The sequence below is a fragment of the Oreochromis aureus genome, linkage group 1 (assembly GCF_013358895.1).
Source record: "Oreochromis aureus strain Israel breed Guangdong linkage group 1, ZZ_aureus, whole genome shotgun sequence".
NCBI classification, from domain to species: Eukaryota; Metazoa; Chordata; class Actinopteri; order Cichliformes; family Cichlidae; genus Oreochromis; species Oreochromis aureus.
Window position 1 is genome coordinate 26,510,944 of NC_052942.1, and position 24,988 is coordinate 26,535,931.

Sequence of the window (24,988 nt, forward strand, 5' to 3'; positions counted from 1 at the left end):
ATCAGCGACAAGCTTTGAGCCCTTTCCATCACCCACACAAGCAGGAATATATTCCCAGTTTGATTAGCTTACTCATGATGAGTGATTACAGCAACCTTTGGTCGTGGTTAAATATCGTCTCCTGCGAAATCCACACACACTTCCTGGTTTCCATAGCTTTGTAAACTATGATCATCAGAACGCATACATGGGGGGGGGTTGTGCCTTACTGTCTATATGGGTGTCACTTTCATAAACTGTGATAAGGCACAAAATAAATCAGATGTACAAAGGACAAACTCCCTGACAGACCAACGGAGCGAGGCAGCTGGGTCAGGCCAATTATTAGTATAGGCGTTTCTAAATTGAATTTTACACCGGTGTGGAGTCTTGATTTGGCATTTCACATTATTTTATTGATGTTTTACTTCATTTTAAAACAGTAGCTGGTGTTTGATTTTTGATTTTGATTTTTGATTTTGGGTTGGCACTGAAGGCAGACTTTTTCAAGAGCTTCAGCTTCAGATAGTTGGACACTTAAGAAAAAGATTTAATCATAGGGCAGTTATCAAGGTAGAGTATCTCTATTTTTTACATTTAAATATGTGTCGATTAAGTCAATGCTAATATTGTTTAAAGATTTTTTTTTTTGTCTATGTCCTGAACATGGTTTCATTTAAAATGCGTGCTATAAAGCCAGTTTTTTAAACGATCTATTTTAGGTTCCTGGTTGATGCAGTGGAGTAAACAAGAAGAATGGAGGATCTGAGAGAAAGAGGAAAGAAAAGAGAAGGAAGGCACAGGTAAAAACTCTTCAACAGTGTGTGTTGCATCATAAAGGTTATGTGGTTTCATTTCTGCTTTAACTAATGGCACAGATGTGAAACTGAGCATAATATGTGACATGAGAGGAATTTAAATATGGAAATCACATTTATATGAGTGACAGGCCACGAGTCCACCAACCATACTTTGATCTTAATTAACCTGCTTGATCAAATACATACAATGGAGGAAGAAAGTGATCTTGCAGACACTTTCTTTCTAGGCAGTAGAAATCCATCTTCTCCTCTGGGTCTTTTATGCTTTGTGACCCATGCGGTGTTTAATAAAACTGGCTGTGTGCTGTGGAAGCATGATAACTTGCGGTGGGAGGAAAAAAAAGAAGGAAAATATGAATAAAAAAAGAAACTGAACAATTTCCCCTGATTAAATCAAAAGTAACATCTGTATTGATAGGGTGACATAAAAACAAGAACACAAATATTTTAGAAACATCTCAAAAAGTTGTTTAAAAACGAAAAATTGTATTGTTATTTATTAGGCCATAAAAAACGAAATTCATGTTTTTATTACCAAATAGCTCGCTGGACTTCTCTGAGAAGTCTGAAATCAATTGACTATAACATTTAACCACTAAAACTAATTTTCTATTCAGGAATGGAAGGAAATGACTGTAATTTGGCCTTTTAATCAAAAAAATAATAATGTGCTTTAAAAATATCATTTTGGTTACAGAACTTGTAGATAGTGGTGAATTAACCTTTACAGCAACATTAAAAATGTGTTTAGTAATTAGCAGTAGTGTTAATTTAGGACATCTGTGGCATCTGTGGTCTAATAAATTTCTTTAGCCTTTCTCTTTAGCGTTTTGCATTTTCTGCCCTTATTATCGAAATTTCGGAATCGTGAGTAACGTAAGCTTTTTGGTTTTAGTCTATGTTCACTGTAAAAACATTGCCTCTGATTTCTGTCTACCACAGGAACTTACTGAAGTCAGACAGTTAGTGAATTTATTTCCTGATTCAGGGACAGCACATGTTATTCTTTAACTGACCAAGCTGCAGCAGGAACGTGTTTCATGGCATCACGGCAGCTTTAAAGTTGTTTCCTATTTGCTGCACTGAGAACGAGACAGAAATATATTCAACACCACATGCTGCTTTGAACCAGGCAGCTATTCAATTTCCTGTCCCTGGGTACGCTATCCAGTTTTATTAACATCTTCATCATTGTTAGGAGGTTAATTGTTGGTGAGATATGTGTTGGTAATGGATATTACATATATATATTATTTTTCACCATAAAGTATTGTGTTACCAGGTTTCCATTTGATATAATTCACAGCCAAGAAAACAGTTAATTTGTTCTGTGCGCTGCTGTGCTTCGCTTTATTGCTGTAGCTGATATCATCTCCACTGTTACTGCCTGCTGTTAGGGCCTCCATTTCAAATGTTAAATACACGCTGAAGTTGTAATTATATTCTCCATGTAGGTATATCTGACACAAAAATTATGACATTGTTTCTGAGTTTAGTTTTTTTACACCACCCTTGTTGTGATTATGAAGTTATAAAGAAAAATAAAACAATATTTTATCAGCAACTTTTGATTTGAAAGCCTCTAAACTTCCACTAAACTAAAGTAAAGCTAGGAATGGTGTCTATAAAGTTTTTAAATATTAACTACTTTTATATAAATCATTGCAGTTAATTGATCCTGATTTATTAAATGTTACGCAACTTTAGAGAGTAATATAACTTGACTAGAAGGTCACAGCAAAGTGAGCCAGTACACCAGCTTCCAAACTCTTAACACCCAACATATGGCAGCCAAACTGTGTGACAGTTTTAATTTTTTATGGGGAAAAAAAGCATTACTGAAATAAAAGGTTTTTGAGCTTTAATGGGCCATGTAATCGAGTGCATTCTTAAACAGGGATACGCTTTATGACAGTTATGACATTATGATGTGATGGAGCCAAGTTGAATCTGGTTTGTTTGAGTCTGGGTGATTACAGTCTGCAGATAATCATATAGTGTGATAAGTAAATATTCTAATCTGAAGTTTGTTGTCATAGTGAGTCATTCTTGTAAAAGCTTTTTGAGTCTGGGGAACTGAAGCCCTTTCCTGATTTTGCTGGTCTTTTCAGCACAAATTGCTCTACATATAAATCTACCTCACTGACTGGATTACCAAGGCTTCGAGCTGTGTCTTTCCACTGTTACCATCTTGGTGTTTTTGGGGGTGTTTTTGGTTTTGACTAATACCCTGTGACCGATACAGCTTTGGATTATGGTCCTTTTTTATAGGGTTAGGGACAATTTACAAAAAGAACTTGAATCAAGTTCCTCCATAAACTCATAAGGAAATGATTTACTGACGTCACAGAGCAAAGGAGCTGAGAGCTATTTTTTTAAATACTTCTCCAGAAAACAGGAAGTCTTTTTCGAACTGTTTTCAGCATAGGGGGCCATGATGACCTATCCTAGTGAGTTTTGGGTAGAAACATCTGAAAAGTTAAATTTCTTCCATCAATGTCGTGTCTAATGAAGACTCACTAGTTTCATAAATACACTAAAAAATAAGTGGCTTGTCTGCTTGTCACTTGCCATTGGGGGAAAAGCTAAAGACAGCAGACTTTTGTTTCCTAGCTACTTTTAATAAGTTAGATTATCCAGTATATCGATATCAGATTTTTTTACTTCCTAAAAACTGCCACTCTCATTTACCCTAAAAATCCAATAGTTATCAAGCGTCACATAATAATAATAATAATAATAATAATAACAGCAATAGTGTAATATCACTAGTCCTTATATAACAACCTTCTGCCAGCATCAATCTGGCAATTTTGTACCACACCTTGGATTAACAGTATTTCCGTTGCTATGGCAAAGCCAGAGATCACAGTGTTATTAAGTAGCATAATCTCAAGGTAAAAAACCCACACCCTGATAATTATTCTGCACTCTGTATTAATCAGCGGGGTGGCAGAGAGGGTGACGTTTAATGTGCCAGGAAACACAGATATAGAGGTGTAATTATGGCCAAAGGGTTGCTTGAGAATTTATTAGCCTAGATGCCTGTTTGCGTGCCAGTCACATTCTAATCTGGAAGCACCAAAACCATACACTGTGCCTTTCATGCTAAAAGCTTTCGCTATATTTCAGTGACAATCACTGACAATAATAAACACAGACCCCCAAAAAATGGGGAAAAAGAGAGAGAGAGATGCAGCACACTGTGAGTTTCTGGAAGAGTTGAAAGAATACTGTTCAATAAAAACTGTACTCTGACCTTTGCGATGAACTGAGGGCTTTGGCAGATTCGTAGATAACAGTGGATTCTTCATTTTTTACTGAGCTCCAGTTATGTGTAACCAACACCCAACAGACCACGATCACAATCAGCAATAGTTTGAAGTATAATATGTAAAAATCTTCACTTTATTCCTTGTTACAGGCTCATCCATAGACTATGCACCCATGGTTTATCACATATTTGTTTAAAAACGTCACTGCAGTCAATTTGCACCTAATAAATGTAGTCATAAATTATTGTATTTGTGTAAACATGACCATACAAATGTAAAAGTATTATGATAAGAAACAGTGCTGTGAAAACGTCGGCTCCCTTCCTGTTTTTTTTTTTTATATCAGAAGGATAATTAAAGTAATTAACTGTGGTTAACCACATTTTTGGGAAACCTGAGTTCAGTTTCTTTAGCCCTCCCAGGCGGCCTTGATTACTGACAGACCTGTGGAATCAAGAAGTCACATAAACAGAACCTGTGTGACAGAGTCTCTGACATGTATCGGTGTGGAAAGGGTTACAAAGCCATGGATTCCCATGAACCATAATAACAGTTATTATTCACAAAAGGAGAAAACTTGGAACAAGAGTGGCAGGCCCACCAGAGCACATGGGCGACTCATGAATCCAGTACAACATTTTAAACAACTGCAGGCTTCATTTGCCTCAGTTGAGCTCAAAGTTCATGATTCAACAATGAGAAAGAGACCTGGCAAAAATGGCGTCCATGGGAGAGTTACAAGGAGAAAACCACTGCTGTCCTCAAGGCACTTTATATTGTAAGGTAGACCCTACAATAATACATACAGAGAAAAAACCCAACAATCAAATGACCTCCTATGAGCAAGCACTTTGGCGACAGTGGGAAGGAAAAATTCCCTTTTAACAGGAAGAAACCTCCTGCAGAACCAGGCTCAGGGAGGGGCGGTCATCTGCTGCGACCGGTTAGGGTGAGAGAAGGAAGACAGGATAAAAGACACGCTGTGGAAGAGAGACAGAGATTAATAACAAGTATGATTCAATGCAGAGAGGTCTGTTAACACATGTTGAGTGAGAAAGGTGACTGAACAGGAAATACTCATTATGGGAATCCCCCAGCAGCCTACACCTATTGGAGCATAAAAAGGGAGGATTCAGGGTCACCTGATCCAGCCCTAATGGATGAATCCTGCACTTTACCAGAAATTTCTGACGTAGAGTGTCTGGCCCTCAGTTTGTGCCAAGAAGCTCAAGTTCACTTGGGTTATGCAACAGGGCAATGATCGGAAACCACACCACAAAGTCCATCACTCAATAGCCCAAAGAAGGTTTTGGTGTGTGCTAGTCAAAGTATGAACCTAAATCCTACTTAGATTCTTTGGCATGAATTTAAAAAGGCCATTAATGTTTTGAAATTGTAGGCTGAATTAATAAAATTCGGCAAAGACAAATAGGACAAAATACCTCCACAGCAACCAGAAAGACTCTGTGCCAGTTATTGCAAATGCTTGATTGCAGCTCTTGTTGCCAACTGTGGTGTAACCAGTTGTTAGGTTTAGTGGACAATTACTTTTCTCAGATAGGGCGAGGTTGGTTTGGAGAACTTTTTCCCTTAATAAATGAAATGATAACTGATAAATGAAATCATCGTTTAAAAAGGGCATTTTTTCTTTACTAGGGTTGCCTTTGTCTTGTATGTCTTTTTGATGATCTCAAACTTTTAAGGATAAAAAGAATATGCAAAAAAACCTAAAAAATCAGGAAGGGCACTGCGCGTGTACCTGTAGTTTAATGTCAGTAAATTGGGACAGCTCAGTGCTTTCTCTTTCACATAGATGAAACTAAAAGATATATCTACTCTTTTATTAATTCTCTGTCACCCTTCAACTGACTTTAATAGATTATTAGGCAGCCATTTTCTTAGTACATTATTAAACAGTCGTTCTAGTTTCCTGTTTTTATAGTCAACCAATATCCATTTCCCAGGGATACATGGGATCCATTCCAGCTGAACCCCGCAGGAGCTGAGAAAGAAGAAAAGAGAAGATGTTTCCAGCTGGCTCAGCATCTGGTGGCTGTTTTGGTGGGGTTAGCTGTCTTGGCCGCTGCTGTTGTTGCAAAGGTAGGACCATTCGTGAGTTTATCTTTTTCTCTCTATGAAGTTATTCACCTGGTTACCACTGGGGCTGAAGTCCAAGCTCTGGCTAAAAAATGCTGACTGCATCAAAAACAATACTACATCTATGGCTTTGTTGTTGTTTTTGTGTTTGTGTTTTTTTCTTGAAAGTGCTTTGGATTATTTTCATTAATTTGATCACCACTGAACAGTATTTTTGCTTTCTTAAACTCTGAGTCTGTACTGTGTTCCAAATATGGAAAATAAGACCACCATATAAGGTATTAGAGTCTGACTGATATATCATGTTAGATATTTCCCAATTCATGTTGCATAGTTTATCCATCAGAGCGCACTCTGCAAATCTATTTATGTTTTGTATGCCTAAAAAAACTCTTTCAGGCATTTCAACAAAGAACTTATCATGTGAAAAGTACAAATCATGTGAAAACAAGCTTATCTGTCTCTGCCTGCCTGATCATAAAGTAACACGAAGAAGATTCATGCTGTTTATGAGTTTACAGTACTGAATGCCTTTGTACCCAGAACTGTTCCCCGTCCAGTTCCTATTCCTGGGAATATTAAACCCTTATTATATCAATTAAACTAACCTGCTAACCACTTTCCTAAAAAAATTTATAAAGTTCTTTAATGAAGTAATTTTCTTAACACACAATGATCATATATCCTTTCAGGGCTCCCTGCTGGTGTTGTCAACATTGTCCAGTCCAATGTCCCGGCGCAGCCCGAAGGAAAAACAGTTCTACATGCTGATGTTGATGTTCTGCCTGGTCTTCCCCAACTTCCTGGTCTTTTTGAAATCGCTGTGGCGATGTTCCTTCAAGAGCTTTGTACCACCCAAAATGAAGATCATGGGATTTGTATGTTTTTCTACATATTTTTAGTTTATTGTCACCAGCTTTACATGTAGCTATAACAAGACAGCAGAAAAATGTAAAATTTCAAATCGTTACCGACAAAATTAAATAGTAATAATGTTTTTTTGTTAATCTTTGGCACAAAGTAGGTCCCATTGGGTGCAGTTAATTAATCATGAGTTTATCTTCTAATATTATTTTCAACAAAATGCTATAAAGAGAATTTTGTCTTATTCTTATTTATGTGGTTCTGTTTGTGTATTTATATTTTGTCATTTCTTTAAGAATTATACAAACGATAACAGAAAGGTTTATTTAGGTCAAAAGACAGAAAAGAAAAAGAAAGTAAAATGAACGTTTGATGGTAATGATACAAATTAATGGTGAATATAAAGTATTTTTGAATGGCTTCTATTTCCATGTCCAAAACCAATAGAAACACTGCATAAGTGAGGACATCTTTCTGGTTTTGTGTCTTTTCCAGATTTGCCTCATTGAGGTCCTGGTCTCTCTCGGTACTTCAGTCCTTGTGCTGGTGGTTATGCCTCAGTTTGACGTCCTGACTAATCTCTTCATCAGTGGAGGAGTCTGCATTGTGTCTGCAATTATGCAGATAATATTCAGACTACAGCGAGATAACTGGAAAATTGTGTTCCCAATCTGCTCCCTCATACTCACCTCTATTGGTAACTCCTTTTAAATTACCTTCTATGTGCAAGCTTGTTTCCCTGGCCTTCTTTTTAGCTTTGTCCAGTGAACATTCATAGATTCAGTGTGGTGAAAAAACAAAAAACCGAGAGCTGCTCCACAAAAAATTAAATATAATATAATCCTTAATTACATTTTATGATAATTAGCTCACAGCAGGTATGGTAGGAGGTTTAACAGCCATGTTGGCAAACCTTACCTGCTCACAAATTAGGGGTAGGGAGTGAATGAAGCAGAAAGCAGTAGAGTCGACAGTGATTTTCCCAGTTCTGTACGTCACTTATCTTTCTCTGTTTCTCCCAATTGTTTGAACACTTCTCAAGGTTTGTGTTTTCAGGTTTTGACTGAACTGATCTGCTACTAATTGTCTGTCAGCTCTTTTAAACTATCCTTCCATTGTTGTCTTGTTTATCCAATTCTGACACAGTAATTCTGTCACCCTCATTACAACAACTGCCTCAGATAAATGATGTAAAATGTCTTAACTGCCAAAACAACAACTCTGTCAAGTTTTGGTGCTTAACACCAAGCTTGCAAGCTCCAAGTTCCATGATTGATTTAAAAAATATGGTGTATAAAAAATATATAAATATTGGCAAACTTATATTAAACATTGCCAAAGTTTCAATATTCGGGAAAAAGAGAGAGAAGGTACCTTAGAATGAGATAAATAGGGATTATATTGTAATGCAGAGTCCAAGAATAATATTATGGAGCTGAAAATGTGAATGATAGGTGTCTTTTTAGGACATTTGGATAGACAGTGGATACAGTGTATTCCATATACACTGTATCTACTGATATAAGAGAAAGTTTAGATACGCATTTATTAACTGACTAATTTGACCAACAGGTTACTGCATGCTGGGAATTGACTACTATGTCCGTGTAACGTCATATGTGGACAGACAGGGTTCTGACTGCTATATCTACGTGGCACTTGGAATTTTCTCTTCCCTCCTTGTCTCGTTGTGCTGGTGGGAAAATTCACTACAAGCAACCAACCGCATGCAGGTACGCTGTTTTTCTATAGTGGAGCTTCAGCTAGCTTGCATTCTTTCAAGTCTGTATGTTTATGATGAGGAAACTTTTTTTTTTTGACACGATCACTGAGGATCTTTTTTCCTCTCTTATCCCACAGGATACGTTGTCACAACTGGATGGTTTCAGAGACTTTGTGTTTGTCATCAGCAGTATTCTGAGGATATTAGTGATAGGTAATTATTCGCCATCAATGTCTGTATTGACGCAATGAATGGAGAGGAGAAAAAAAAACATGCTGGCAAAATTACACCCGCTCTTGCATTGTGTTGTCATCATCTAACATAACTGCGTTGGACGCGCGATGAAAAATCTAATTTCCCACATTCGCACTGGAGAACAAACAGATTTCTGTGATGTCAGGGGTGCAGATGGATTGCAGAGGATGTTCTCCAGCTGTGATGAATTCTTCAGTTGTTGTTTTCAGTATTAGTAAATCTAGGTTTTCTATTCTGCACAACAAACCATTATTAATATGTTCTCTTTTATTTTTATTTATTTAAAATCCAATGTATTTCTTAACTTATAAAATTATTATTGCAAATTTTCTGATACATGGGCTGATTTTTCTAAAGTGTTTTTCTACTCTAACTAAGCACTGCAAGCTACTGACCCAGTTACACACAAATCAGGGTTCAGGGTTCAGTATCTTGCCTACGGATACTTAAACGCAAGCTTCCGATTGGTAGATGACCCAGTCTACAGAACAGTACAGGTTTATGTTATCTGTACCGTTTCTCTGTACACGTTGCAGATTAAATTGTTTCTTCTATCATTGCAGGAATTTAAAACGTTACCACTCTTATTATTTACAGTATTTTTTAAATCAATATATTTCTATACCATAACAATATTTACTTGACCACAAACAAAGAACAGTCATAAAAAATAGTTTCATTGTGAAATAAATGATTTGAGTGAAAGAGGGGTGCATTTTTAAATGTGGCAAGCATGTAAAATTATTTTTGTCTGTTCTAGGGGCCGTATACCTGATCTACCACAAGCTAATTGCGAAGACCATCTTATGGGACAATTTCGTCCTGCGTGACGGAGAACTCCTGAAAATAGGACTAGTGTTGTTTTTCTTACAAGTAAGTAGAAGGAAGAGAACATGCAATATGTATTAAAATTACTGTAGGAAGAATAGATGCCATAAATGTAGAGTCTGATTTATCACTGCATGTAGCAGACAAAACTGTGTCTGATGGTGATTTAGCAAAAAGCACTTTTTCCCCATTATTACATTTGATAATTTTCTTTTTATGGCTCTCAGCAGGTTTAGTCTAGATTAATTACTTAATAAGACAAAACTTACTAAAACCAATCAAATCTCATTCACACAGACTCTTTAGCTGCCGCAGGTTTAATCAGTCAGGGGTCTCTGTATCCACTACTTACTTGCCCGAGGCATGATAATGATCACATGTTCCAATTATGATCTGAGTACTGAAGTGTAAAGCACTTTTTTGCACTTCTTTCTTTCTTTTCCACAAAGAATTGGTTCAGAAACATATTTTAATGGTGGTAGTATGGTCTAACATTTAAATTAATTACATTAAAATCTTAATTTTGTCCTTATGACAGTAAATTAGGCTTAATAAATATTGCCTTCATCTCCCATCTCAGGCCTTCTGCTCAGCAGCCTGCCACTGGTTTGGAGTCGTGGCCTGTAAGATTCATTCTGTCAGGATGAGTTTTGCCCTTCCTCTATGTTGCACTGGACCTGCAATGCTACTGCTGGGAATAGTGCTGTTTTTTACACTGGGATGGAAACTGGATAATGGGACAAAATCAGAAAGCATCATAGGTGAGTTTTTTTTCTTTATTCTTTTTTTTAGGTCAAGAGAAATTTAACTACCTTTATAAAAATGTGACTTGCAATAAGTTTTGTTTTTAATTGTTTAATTAGTAGCTTCAGCACAGGGAAGTTTCCAAGAATTTTAAAGTTGTTTCTACTTAAGTGGCTTAATATTTTCATCACGAAAATCCACTTTTAAAAAATACACCATGACTCTTCTGATGCACTGTATCATTTATATGTATAAATTGTTATAATTATGAATAAATGAGTTATTTAAACTACACGTAATAAAGCTAGAAAAAAAAATGTTTGTTTTCATTGCAGAATTTTGTGACAAGTTGCTCTATCTGAACACCAAAAACACTTCTGTGGTCTTACTCGAGCTTACTAGGAGCATGTGTCGGACTTCACTAAACAGGTGTGTTTCTATGCTGAGAAATGTGAATGAAACGTACCATGTGAAGTGTTCAAGTCACTAATTCTTCTTGCACTTCAAGCAGCCTGGTCATTTATAATTTTTTTTAATGCGAATAAAATGGAAGTATTTATTGTCCAACGTCATCTGCCATGTCCTATAGCAATATATTAAGTACAGACATCTTCTGTATTTAAGCATCTTATCTTTGCACACTTCACTCAAAATATTTATTTACCATTTGATTGACAGCCACTACTTTCAATGGCCTTTTTCCATGCTGGCACTGGAGGGAGTGTGCATGTGGTCAGGCTTTGTCACATGTACCTACTACGTATGGAAGATCAAGGTATCAGGAAAAACACAGCACAAATACGCACACCTTCATTCAATCAGCTATGAGAAGAGATATGCTTTAAATGAATTCAGTAATTTCTTTATTCGGAAGCTTTAGTTAAACTCCCAGAAAAGCCACACCACAACATATTAAAGCATATTATTTTTGAAATCTAATTTTAAAAAAATGACATACACTTAAATAGCTTCGTGTTTCACCTTCCATTAGGTCCAGCGTATAGAAAGAACATCTCAGCTCTTTGTTCGTCGATTGTATGAATCTGCTTTCATTGACCTGTCTCTGCTACTCAACACCAAGATGAAGGTTCCAAAAGCCAAAACCCAAGAAAGGTCAGTGTGATCTGAGAATAGCTTCCCTGTTGAACATTATTTCAGTGTGGTCATAAATTAACTAAAAAAAAGAAATCAATCATAACTTTTCAAATGCAGTAGAGGCACAGACATTTCTTCAACAGGAAATGCAGTTATGCAGTGAATAATTTATTTGAAGCATAGGTAGAAAAAAATGCATTTGAAGTTGAATTCATGCAAACTGTGTGTCGCTAGCAGAGCACGTCTCAGTGTAAAGACATCCACATAGACATGAACAAAAAAAAATGATGTTGATCTACGATCTCAACAAAATTGGAAACTCGCTTATTTGCATCCACAAATTCACTGCAGCTGCACATGTGGCACATTTTATGAAACCGTTTCCACAATGGGTGTGTAACATTAATGAGCCTCCACAGCAGATGTTTCTAAGATGTGTGTGTTCACAGCATGAAATGTTTAAAAATTCTGCTACAATTTCTCCTCTCCTTAACAGCCATGATGAAATGCAGAAGTGTGTGATCTATCTGTGCGCCACCATGTGGCATGAGACCTACGACGAGATGCTGAAGATTCTCACCTCCATGTTCAGGTTAGAGCCAGTACCTCTGAAGACTTTAGGGGCCAGACAAATAAATAAGTGTAGGCACAAAAACATGCATGTGCATACCCCAGTCACTATGATGAGAATTTCTTATCACATTTCTTATCATTATATAATTTTTATCTGCACATACAGCATAAAGTAGATCAGGCTGCATACAAATCCACAGTGACTGAGATTTAACAACAAGCATGCTTAACCACAGCTTTATAATTCTGATGAAAATAACGAGTTTGAGTTTAAAGCATCTAGCCCCAGGTGTACTAGTATCACATACACAGCGTGGGTTTAATTTCTCTTTTACATGTCTTTAAAGAGCAATATAACAGCATATTAAAATCTGGGTTTGATTTACCTCCACCTGTTTAATTTCGCACCAGGCAGGTGTCAGTACACAGGTGAAATTTTTAACCAGAGAGGCATTTAGAGCCTCTCAGTCTGATGTAAAGTGGTTCTTAAAAATGTAAATAAAAGGTCAAATTCATTAGCTTATGACCTAATATATTCAAAGGCCTAAAATGCCAAGTGTTTGGGCTGCTTAACATTTAAAAAATGCATTTTCCTGTCATTCTTGTTATTTCCTGCTGTGCACTGATTGTTCACACTTAAAAATAAGACCTAAATGAAAAGGCTTTTGCTGTGTTATACAGTCATCTGTTATTGTTTCAGGCTGGACCGTTATCGAGGGGATCCAAAGGAAGAACACAAGGACTGTTTTGACTTTGAGTGTCACATTTTAATGGACGATGCCTTCATGACTGACGATGACACAAACAAGAGGCTGGTTAATAGTTATGTTAATGACTTGATCCATGTTGTCATTGAAGTTTACAGGTGAGATAACCCCGCTGTTAAATATATGTGTATACATCTGCATGTCTCTCTTTCTCCATCTTTCAAACTGATCACCTACACATCCTTCCGTTCAGGGTCTTCACCAACAAAGAGCCTGACGATGTGTCGATCATTGAGACTCCCTACGGTGGCAGGTTGATGTTTGTTCTGCCAGAAGGGAACATGCTCTATGTTCACCTAAAAGACAAACTACTCATCAGGAACAAAAAAAGATGGTCCCAGGTACAGATTAGCTGTGAAACTTTCTATCTCTATATCCCTATTTATGTGTATGTGATTGTGAAATACACTAAAAACCAAGTTCTCTCAGTCAAACATGCAGACTTGTTTTCATTTTTCATGTATTGGAATTGTATGAGCTTGAATGGACCCATCATGTGTACAGTCTGATTCTACTATTCTATAACCTCACACAATGGGACGGGTTCTTCAACACTCATTATTATTACTCAAATGTGTCAAAAATATATGTTTTACCCAAAAAACTATTTACTATTAAATATGGGATAGAAAAGCAACAACTCCAAAACTAGATATTTTTATATATCATAGGCATGAAAATAAATGGCTGAAATCCTTTCAGTGCTGTTCAGTATTTCAAAATAAGAAACTGTGTTGCTCTACTGTGCTGCATGCAATTATTAATAATGATTTGGACTGTAGTAAATATACTGAGATACTGGAAGTGCTGTTAATTAAATATGTGTTCATCTCTAATTGTAAATGTATGAAAATGCTTAGTTAAAATTTAAAACATGCTTATTAGTATTGCAGGTATAATCATTCTGTATTTTCTACATGTGTGATAAAAGTTTAATTAATTTGACAAATCACCTCTGTCAAGTCATCTAGACTATTATACAGCGAGTCTCCAAAAGGCTGTTCTTGGATTTTAACATTCAATACTGCTGCTTTTTTCTTTTTTTCTCAGATAATGTACATGTATTACCTGCTTGGCTGGAAAGGCTACATTGTGAAGAACCCTTCAAAGATCCCAGTAAGACTTTTCAGCTATTATTATAATTACATGTATAATTTATTACAATTTTTCACTCACCTATCTTTCTTTTTCTTTTTTTTTTAGCAATTGAATAACTTTTCCAGAGCCAGTTTGGTCTCTCTGGATAGTGAGACTTTCGTGTTGCCTCAGTATGACAACGACAACAAACGCAAGTTCATCTCAGACGACAACACGTATATTCTTGCTCTTGACGGAGACACTGACTTCCACCCTAAAGCTGTGATTCTGCTTGTAGACAGGTGAGCTGCACACCAGTCAACTTCTTAAAATCTGTCATGGCTCGGTATTTAGATCATTTTCCTCCATAAATCACTGATGCTATTGTAAACAACAAATACTAACTCATTTTATCAGCTATTTAGTCATACAGTTAGAAAGTGTCGATTTTAGTTATTGTTGCTTGTCAAACATGTCAATTTATAAAACATATTTGTGTTCACAGGTTGAGGATGTATGACAATGTAGGTGCAGCATGTGGTAGAATCCATCCTACTGGCATGGGTGAGTGGGCATTTCAAAAGAAAAAGCATCAAAAATGTCTGTTTGTACATGCATATGTATTGCCACTGATGTATCATTAAATGTATTTAATTTAAAAATAGGTCAATAATAATTTCATAGGTCCACTCTAGTTCTCGACATTCCCTATATCAGCATTTAGTTGGATTTTTGCTTCTGCGGTGTTCTTTTAAGCTCTCTATATATGATGGACTAACTTAGAAACAATGTACTGCCTGTACTTTTTTCCAAATGCCTATTATTTCTTCAACCTCCTTTGCTTCATCTCTCCTCTCATCTGCCTCTCTGCCATCCCAGGTCCCATGGTGTGGTACCAGAAATTTGAGTATGCAGTAGGTCACTGGCTCCAGAAGACAGCAGAGCATGTGTTTGGTTCTGTGCTGTGCAGTCCGGGATGCTTCAGTCTGTTCAGAGGGTCGGCCTTGATGGATGACCATATTTTAAAAAGATACTCAACAACTGCACAAAGAGCTCAAGAATATGTGCAGTATGATCAAGGTTGGTAAACGCAACCAAAAGGATCAGTAGACTTTTTACCTTGCCTAGTTAGTACTCTTAGTGTTTTGACATTTAAACTCTTGGTGTCCAATCTCTTTTTTAAAATGTTCCGTTTTCGTGTGTGCTCTTCTAGGGGAGGATCGATGGCTGTGTACTTTGCTATTGCAACAAGGCTGGCGTGTCGAGTATAATGCGGCTTCAGATGCATACACCAACTCACCACAGGAATTTGAAGAGTTTTACAACCAGAGGAGACGATGGGGACCTTCAACATTGGCTAATACACTGGACCTTCTCCACAGGCTAGTGTTACATGTTATTAATAATAGCAGGGTTTCATTCTATAGCCATCCTGCTTTTTACTTAAAACATTTAAAAAAAAAAAAAAAAAAATTCATCTTTATTTGGATTCTTAGTTTGATGGTTTCCTGGTCATGTTTATAGGCTATAAATCCTACAAACGCTTCTACTGCCATACTAACTCTTTTGTGGTTGTGAATCTTAGTGGTCCAGAGACAGTGAAGAGAAACGAGTCCATCTCAAGGATTTACGTCTTCTACCAGATGTTCACTGTTGGATCTTCTATCCTGGGACCTGCCTCTGTGACTCTCATGATAGCAAGTAGGTTTAAGTCTAGTTAATGACTCTAACACATTTATCACCATTATTCATGCCATTAAGTTGCAGCTTATCTCCTATCCTTTCAGCTTTCAAACACTTTTTTATGTTTTGAAATATATAAAAAGTTCCGTTAGTGAAGTAAATCCTACAGATTCTCTCAGAAACCCGTGACTGTCTTTAAATCATGCTACTCTGCAACAAGGAAATAGAACTAAAGTAACTGAGCAAACACAACTACAATAGATATGGTGTAGTGGTTTAATTTTAAGACCGCTCCCATAAAGTAAGCTGTATAATAACTTGTTTAAAGATTTGACTGAACCAAATTCAGATGCCTTACTTGTTCCTTATGGTGTCAATAAACTTTGTTTTATCACGGGCAAATAGAAACACACAAGACTTGTTAAAATCCTTCTGATCCAAGTTCACTGCATGTCACACAATAACATCTTTACTGTATGGTATAATCTTTGTTGCATGTCATTATATGCAAATTCTTTATACCGCACTTACCAGAATTGGCGTTTACAAAGTTCCTTATTAGGGTTCACATTGTGTAGTATGGTAGACCGCACTGATTTCACTGTTTCAATCCACTGTCTAGTACGTGAAATATCATCATTCTATCATTTGTTTAAACTTGTCTGGGAAATGTTGCCATAAACTTATGTATTTATTTATTCTGAATTATGGCTTAGTGGAACTGTTTGAGGTCCTAATGACCTCTGACCATTGCATACTAAATTCAAATCTGGGCAGATGTTTGTGCTACATTTTTTTTTATAGAAAATTGCCACATTTGTACTATTCCAAATGCTAATACCTTTATGCATCCACAAAAACAGTAAAAAGAACAAGAAAAAAAGGATGAAACATTAATTGTGTAAAGTGACTTTAAAAATTAGAGTTCTCGTGGTTTGTAAACATGTATCCTGCAAGCAAAACTTCTAATCTGAACTTTAATGCAGTCATTAATGCAGGTAACTACAGTGTGAACCACCAGTTTTCATTAAACACTTGGCTTAACTGAAGGCAGACTAATAACTTGTAATGGTAACTACAGGGAAATTCACTTTGCCAAGCCCATTTGCATTAATAATTTTTGTGCATTAATAACTTTACATCAGTCATTTATTTCTCCTTCTCCCCCCCTCCATCTTTTCCTTCCAGGTGCTTTCCAGTTCGTCTTCAGACTCACTGGTACACTCTCCATCATCGTCGCGTGCGTTCCCCCCGTGTTCTACATCCTCATTTGCTTTTTAACCAAGTCTAATACCCAAATAACCATTGCTGGCATTATGAGTGTTCTGTATGCATTCCTCATGACTGCGTCCTTCTTTTCCATCATTGGTGGGTAAAATCGTTTTTTGACTGTATGTTGTTGCAGTCACATATCTTTCAAATAAATGTGCATTAAATGTGCAAATGCTATTTTCTCTTTTAGGTGACATGGTGATTCAGCAAACCTTCTTGACCCCCACTGGATTGTTTTTGATTTCAATGGCAATCATGTACTTGATAACAGCTTTACTCCACCCTGAGGAGTTTTGTATGTTCATTATTATTGTTCTAAACATTATTTCACATTTTTTGTTTGAGGTTGCTTCATGTCATGTGACATTTTTGGTTTTGTTTCCTTTTCTTTCTTGCAGTCTTGATTATCTATGGTCTGATGTATTTCATCTGCATCCCCAGTGGATATCTCCTTTTGACCATCTACTCACTGGTTAACATGAACAATGTGTCCTGGGGCACAAGGGAAACCAACAAGTAATGCAGTTATCATTAAGAGCAGCATTATTTTAGACCACTGTTTGCTTAATTAATTATCATGAAATAGCAATAATATTATAGGGATCAAAATAAGAATGGAAAATTTTAACAAATTAAAATCTCAAACAGAAATGTTGCATTTCCCCAAAACGCAACATTACTGTGTAAAGTTCATAAGATCTGAACAGTCGGTGGAGGAGCTGCTGTGCTTACAGCCAGAGCTCTGGGCCTAAAATGACCATATCAAAAATATCGCCTCTCTTTGACATCATAAGGATCAAAGAATAGAAAAAAGCCTGAGCCTTTAGAGAAGTCTTAGCCTGAAAGTGTGTATATATATAGTCGTGCAGAACTTTTAGCTGACCAAATCCATTAGTTCATCCACTTCCTGTTGCATATTTGACACTCATCCATGAAACAAAAACAAATAAGACAGCAGGGAATTGATTTTTTTTTCTAATCATGTCATATCAATCACTCTTTGTGACCATACATCCTGATATCTGTCTGTCCATTAGGGGAGGTGTAGAGCAGAAGAAACTACACAATCTTCTCTGTGACAAAACCTGTAGATGCTGCTGCTGGGACATGAAGATACAGGTATGGTCACCAGACAGCTCCCGACATACCTGACAGCAGGTGATGGATCAATGGATTAATGAACTCTGTTGCTTTACAGATAACCCAGGAAACGGAGCGTCTGATATTTCAGCAGCTCGCAGGTCAGATTACACAGCACATCCCAGTCAATGCAATCACCCAAAACGAAACACCTCTACACCCAGCCTTAATGCTGGAGCCTCACACCAGACAAGACACCAAGAAAGAAGAAGCCAAGGAAGAGGTTGAAAGACCTCTAGTTGATGATTTGAGGAAGAAGGCAGCAAAGAGCAGTGACCTGGGTTCCAGTAGCAGGTAGCGTTTTGTTGTTGTTGTCGTGGTTGTTTCTTCTCCTTTATTTGGTCAGTCATTTCTCTCTAATGTTGTTGCGTCACAGGCTGATCTGGCCCTATATAAATCAAATTGAATTTAATTAATTATTTTACCAGAAATCTTTGCTGCCATCAGGTCAAAAATCCAATATACTACTGGCCTTGAAAATAACACAGTTCCATTCAAGTCTCATACTGAACACAGCTGTTTATAAGGACAAAATGAGACGTGCGCTGGAATTAAGAAACTCACAATAAGTGCATATGTGCTGTGTGCAGTGACGATGGTGCTGAAAACAAGAGCATGAGTTCATCTGATGAAGAAGACAGTGATCATGATCATGATGATGACTATATGATTCGTGAGACAGAGATTCCTGCCGCTGGTGAGAAGCACTCTAAATGCATTTAGGTCCTGAGTGCACCACACTGTAATTTCCAGCTATACATGTAGCTGTGGATCATTATATACTATACATTATGTAGCATATAAAACAGAGTAATGATGCTATCTCTGTGTGTGTTTTCATGTGTATGCAGACTGGGTGCACCCAGTGAAAGAAGAATTTCTGAAAAAGCTGACATACTTCAACATGAAGAGAAATCTACAAGAACAAATACGGTAAATAATAAACATCATCCAAGTATTTGCATGTTTTTGTTGTTCACTTGCAGGCATTTCTACAAGAATAATTTACATTTACACTAAAACTACGTTTAAGATGCTTTACAATTACCCCGATAGCAAAGCTGCAATTGTGTAGTTAAACTGCTTTTGTTCTCCTCAGATATGCACTCCGTAACAAAGATTATGATGAAGTGTGCGAAGACTTGGTGCTAATGTTAACAGACACACTCAATGTGGAGCTCAATTCAGTGGGGCCTGAAGACATTCTGTCAGACTATCAGCTGGAGGAGTTACAACTTGCGTTAAACAGACAGGTGATGACAACTGATTTGGTGTAAATAAAATAATGACATGTTGCTTTTAAAACAAAATGAAATTAATTTGAGAGGAAACCTGATTTCCAGAGTTTCTAATCTTCTGAAAACTGCTGCTGCAGAAAACAAATAACTGACCGGATTTCTCTCTGTGTCTCAGGCACGGCAAACCCTTAAGACCAATCGAATGGAGAAGTTGGAAAAGAGAGTAAAGCTAGCCATTGAGAAAACACTCGCTGCCCCACAAGTGCAAAAGCTAGAAGAGGTAAGATGCTTATTAAGCCGTCGGGTCTGTGAGACAGAGGTAGATACAAAAAGTTGTATTTAAAATGAGTATTTAAACACAGTATTACTGCTTCACAATGGATGGTAGATGTAAATGTTTCTAAATTTTGCCGTTCGTTTTCAGTAATTTAGGTATAGTGAACAAAGCAACCGTCCTGAAATGTTATTCATTAGCAGATTTCTGATCTTCTAAGGAAAATAAAATTTATATTTGCTAAATTGAGCTATTTCAGTTAAAAAAGTGATCAATTTTTTTTTTTTTTATTGAACTGTGTGCATTTGTGTGTGTCTGTGTGTTTAGAATGAGAACGACTTCTGGAACAAGCTAATCGAGCGCTACCTGAAACCAATCACTCACACTAAAGAACATCAGGAAGAAGTCAACAGAGAACTAAAGTCACTGCGAAACAAGGTCAGCAATCTGATGATGAATGATCACAAATCATTATGAAAAAATACTCTGATGCGTCAGGTTGCAGGTTGGAAGTAAAACCTTTATCCACTTGAAATGTGGCAAAATTAAACCAAATATTAAATTCTCTTACATCTCCACAGGCGGTCTTCCTGTATTTCATCATAAACGTGCTCTGGGTGGTAGCTACCTTCTTCTTGCAGGCCATTGGAAATGATGTCATCAGCATCAAGATCCCAAAGTATTATCCCAATGGAACTAAAAGTGATGAATTCCTCAAGGTTGGGACCCACAACAGACACTCCTAAATGCATGTGCTGCTGTTAAAGAAGGATTGTGATTCTTTTTAAATAATTGTTTGAACTCCTGTAACATCTGATGTAATGAGTAATCCATTCTATTGCTTTTTTTCTGACAGGTGGAGCCTCTCACTTTGATGTTTCTGTTGTCTTTTGCTATTCTTCTCATTGTGCAGTTTCTGGCCATGTTATATCACAGGTAAACACATCATTTCACATTTAACTTTTATTTTTTCCTCACAGGTTGTACTTTTTGACAAATTTAGTGACCTTGAAAACGAAGCAAGACAATCCAGCAGGCTTGATTGAGAAGCAGAGAAATTTAATCAAAGTTATTAATCTGGCACTGAATAACCCCCCAATCATGAGCAGGGAGTCTTCCAGTTCTGTCTTTATGGAGAGTTATAATGACTTTGTCCTTGTCACTGTTATCCATCGATTTCTTCATTTTCCCACATTTTCCCCTCGTGTTTCATCCTTGTGCCTTTTTGTTTTCAGAGTCTACACCCTGATCCATGTGGTGTCCTATCGCAGCTCGGAGAAAAACTACAAAGAGAAAGAGGAAGTACGTAATTACACTCAAAAGCATGCAAATAATCAAGAGGCTTGATTATGTTCGGCCACTACGTCACATTGGCCCCACACATACCGGCAGTAAAGCAAGAAAATCAAACTGCCAGCCGACTTAACATGATTAAAACAACAAAATAAATTAAAGAATAACTGCACAAATCCAAACTTCACAAACACTAAAAACATAATAGCAGCTACATCAGGCTGTCAGACATGACAACAAACATTAAAATGTCTTTCTTTTATTTTTTAAATACAAACTAAAGTATTCAAAGTAAGCCTGGAGCTTCACATAGTGCAGACCAACACAGCTGACGTTTAAACAGGATTCACATACAGTACGGTTTAATCATAATATAGCAATTAAGTATTTGTTTTAATCGTTCTGTACATTTCAATCGATTAAGGATGAAATGAAACGTTTTCAACTTGCTGGGAACAGTTCAAAACTTACCAGGGCCACAATAATTAATTAATACTTGAATGAAACTAACTAGTTTCCATATGATTTAAAACAAATAGATACATTTAAAAATAACATAACATAAAAACTGAGAGCTTTTTGGTTTTACTTGCTTTTTGTTAGTTCAGTTACTTTTGTGTCCCTGCAGGGGAAAAAAGCTATTAAACCATGATGAATTATTTATAGACTGCAAAATATTTAAAATAGTTATTAATCATTAATAAAATGGTTCACATTTATAGAAGCATATGGCATTCATAGACACACAAAATTGTTTTCTTATGACTTTGTTTCTTAATTAAGTGACAAAAAATGTATTTATGTAAACCAGATTCATTAATTATTAAAAGAGGTGAAAGTGGGTAATAATCATCACTATATGAGAGAAACTAGATGTAACTGTAATGCACTTTTTTAATAATGCACCATTGTGAAAAATGTTATTAATACTTGTAGAAGAAACATATAAGAAAGAAGTATAATAATATTAATTTATAAGAAAAGTATAATTTGTCTAACATTCACAACTATTACTGATTTTTTTTTAATACTAAAGAAATCTTAAAAATCTGATGATCGTACATGATGATGAGTTCTGAAGAGTGCCCATTTGTGTTAAATTGTCTTTTGGCATAAAGATCTCCTTACAACCGTTACCTGTTAATAGCCAATTTGGGACGCAAAACTTTTCTAAACCAGTAAACATGAGGGGGCATTTGCAGCACACAGTGTGCATCATTAAAAGCATTCACTGGAGACGGAAGTGAAACGTGTGGGGAGAATAACATCAGCAGACGTGGTAGAAGCAATCAGACCTTTAACTTAAGTAAAAGTAGCAGTACAAGAAAGGAAAAATGCTTCTCCTCAAGTATTAGTCCTATCAGCTACTGACACAGTTACGTTCAAGACTAAGGTCAGGTGAAGCCAACTTACAACAGTTATGCCACAGACGATGAATTTAGTGCCTCAAACCATTCCAGATTCCAACAGTGTGGTCTCAATGAAACCTGTTAACATACAACTCCTTGTAAAGAAGTATATTTCAACTGTCCATAACGCTAACCCAGACGCTGCATCTTCTCAAAGTTTAAAACATAAAGACTCCTGTATTTTGGAAAATGCTGATTGACCTTTTTCCCTGCCATCCAGGAGGACACTGGTGATGGCCACTTCATTATGGAGAACCCTGCACACAATGAAATTTTCCTGACAACTGAAGACCTGTAGTCAGAAACAAGAAGATGTAGCTGCAGAGACGCAACAACAAGCCGACAGTGGCATCATTAGCAAGCTTTTTGCCACCTCAGGGCTGTTTCCTCCACTCTGGTTCATTTTCCTCAGGTTTCACTGTGCATTAAAACACGGTACATTCTGGTCATGATCATAGCACACACTGTCACACAGTCCTTGTAGACATCCCATGTCTTTAGCTTTCCATCACAGGAAATAATTTACTTTTTATCTATTATGTAGCAGCTGTTTTGCCTCCCAGTATAATCCAGCAGGGGAGGCCAAATGGCACAGGGGAAATCAGTCAGAACAGATCCAATAAACTTTGTTTGTCATTGCACAATGAATTATTAACATGTGAGAATGGGACCTAACACAATAATATCAAAGGATGGAGTGATTTTAATGATCGGCTGTTTCATTTTAATATAACTGCTTGTAAGATTGCTGTTTTTGCTATCAGAACTATAGTTGAATCCATCAGGTTTACTGATTTTGCACCTCACTATAAAACAAATAAAAAAAAGCTCTTTGAAATAAGATGCATTTTAAGTTTACTGAAAAATCTGTGTAAATCCGGTTATTGTTCATCTTCAACTCTTGCATCCAAATCAATAAAAGGGACTACAGTACTGGGCTAGATGTAGAGGGGAGTATAATATTTTCATCTGTCTGGGTATTTATGAAAAGTGTGTATCTAAATCCTTGGTCAATATTAAAATATTGACAGGTACTTGAATGTGCAGGAAACGGTGCCAGTAATGCAATATTTGCACGTAGACGGTTGTTAAGAAATTCTTTTAGTTTATTTTATATTGTGGTGTAATTAAACTGTGTTGCCCTTCTAATATTGTGTCAGTATATTGTGATTATGTCTGCCAAGTACAGCAATGCACTAAAGTGGACAAAATTGGTAAATTTTAAAAATTATTGTGGGCAAAAATGTTCTTGTATTGAAAAATATTAAATAACGACGAAACAAAATGTCAAGCTGTCTGTCAACAATAAACCTTACAACTTCTGATCTAACTATGCAATACAGTAAAATGAATATTTATGTACTGTGACTCAATTTTGTTATCTAATAGCAATGTTTGGCTCATTTAAATAATTAAACGTACATCATGCAGATTTCAGATTGTCTGTTTTTGTTGTTTTTTGGTGTAATGCAGAGTTATAGTGTTGCTCTGGTTTGTGTGCTAGGTAAAGGAACCGAATCAGTGGACTAACCCTGCAACATTTAGTTCTGTGTACTTGTTTCTTCTCAGTCTGGTGTGAAAGTCTGACTGCACATAAAATACAGCAGAAACAAAACTGTTAGTAATCCACCCGTGCACTTAGTACTATATTTATTTAGCACATGCTTCATTAGACAGACCTTGCTGGGACGGGGCTGGACCTCTCGGCATAGATTCAACAAGTTACTGGAAATGCTCCTCAAAGATTATGGTCCACATAGCTGCACATCCATGATGTGAATGTGCTATTTTATAGATTCAAAGGTGCTCTATTGGATTAAGATCTGATGACTGTGGAGGCCATCTTGAGATTATTTGAGCTTTGCTTGGTGCATTTTCCAGCTGCTGTGGTCACAAAGGAACAGAGGTAGGTTGTAGCATTTAAATGTTGCTCACTTGGTACTATGGCGGTCCAAGGCATGCCAAAAAAAATATCTCCCAGACCATTACACCACCACCCACAGCCTGAACCGTTGATACAAACTAAGATGGATCCATGTTTTCATACTGTTTATGCTAAATGATGCAGTAGAAATCAAGACTCATCAGTTTTTCAAGCTTTTGTTGCCCAGTTTTGGTTATTCTGTGCGAATTATGGCCATTGTGACAGGAGTGGCTATCAGGGTGGTTATATCAGTTACTGCTGCCTTCCTATCAACTCAGGGCAGTTTGGGGCCATTTCTCTCTGAGCTAGCATCAACAAGGCATTTTCACTCAACTCACTGGATATTTTCCTCTTTTTCAGATCGTTCTCTGCAAATCATAGAGATGATTGTGGGGAAAAGACACCAGTAGATTAGTGGTTTCTGAAATACTCAAACCAGCTTGTTTAGCATCAAAAACTATGCCACATTCAAAGTTATTTGAATCTCCATTCTCATGCTCAGTTTAAACTTCGACGGCTCACCTTGAAAATTTCTATATGCCTAAATGCACTGGGATGACTTCTTACCACTAGTTAATTAGATACTTTACCTGTTGAAGTGCTCAGTGAGTGTAGTTTATTACCAGTCGGATTCTGACAGAAGACGAATGCCTTTAA

The 24,988-nt window shown here is 36.7% G+C and overlaps 1 protein-coding gene across 1 annotated transcript; it reads left to right on the top strand.

Moving 5' to 3' along the window:
* Nucleotides 1–278: 278 nt before the first annotated feature.
* chs1 (chitin synthase 1) lies at nt 279–23,847 on the top strand. The gene is made up of 35 exons (XM_031741751.2): nt 279–552; nt 702–782; nt 6,040–6,175; nt 6,865–7,050; nt 7,532–7,733; nt 8,609–8,769; nt 8,897–8,972; nt 9,775–9,887; nt 10,423–10,603; nt 10,922–11,015; nt 11,265–11,361; nt 11,578–11,699; nt 12,178–12,273; nt 12,955–13,119; nt 13,215–13,362; nt 14,072–14,137; nt 14,225–14,400; nt 14,604–14,662; nt 14,978–15,178; nt 15,312–15,480; nt 15,684–15,799; nt 16,970–17,149; nt 17,244–17,348; nt 17,452–17,569; nt 18,091–18,172; nt 18,252–18,487; nt 18,784–18,890; nt 19,045–19,126; nt 19,293–19,446; nt 19,607–19,711; nt 20,033–20,143; nt 20,287–20,424; nt 20,562–20,641; nt 20,941–21,007; nt 22,628–23,847. Exons 2-35 carry the CDS (start codon nt 736–738, stop codon nt 22,703–22,705), a joined length of 4,254 nt encoding a protein of 1,417 aa, XP_031597611.1. The 5' UTR covers nt 279–552; nt 702–735; the 3' UTR covers nt 22,706–23,847.
* Nucleotides 23,848–24,988: the final 1,141 nt, after the last annotated feature.

What these genes read in the sequence shown, in the direction of transcription:
- chs1 (XM_031741751.2), top strand. Translation starts at nt 736, where the DNA reads ATGGAGGATCTGAGAGAAAGAGGAAAGAAAAGAGAAGGAAGGCACAG. An exon ending in AAATGAAGATCATGGGATTT is followed by an intron (nt 7,051 to 7,531) that starts GTATGTTTTTCT and finishes TGTCTTTTCCAG; the next exon opens with ATTTGCCTCATTGAGGTCCT. An exon ending in TGTGACTCTCATGATAGCAA is followed by an intron (nt 15,800 to 16,969) that starts GTAGGTTTAAGT and finishes TTTTCCTTCCAG; the next exon opens with GTGCTTTCCAGTTCGTCTTC.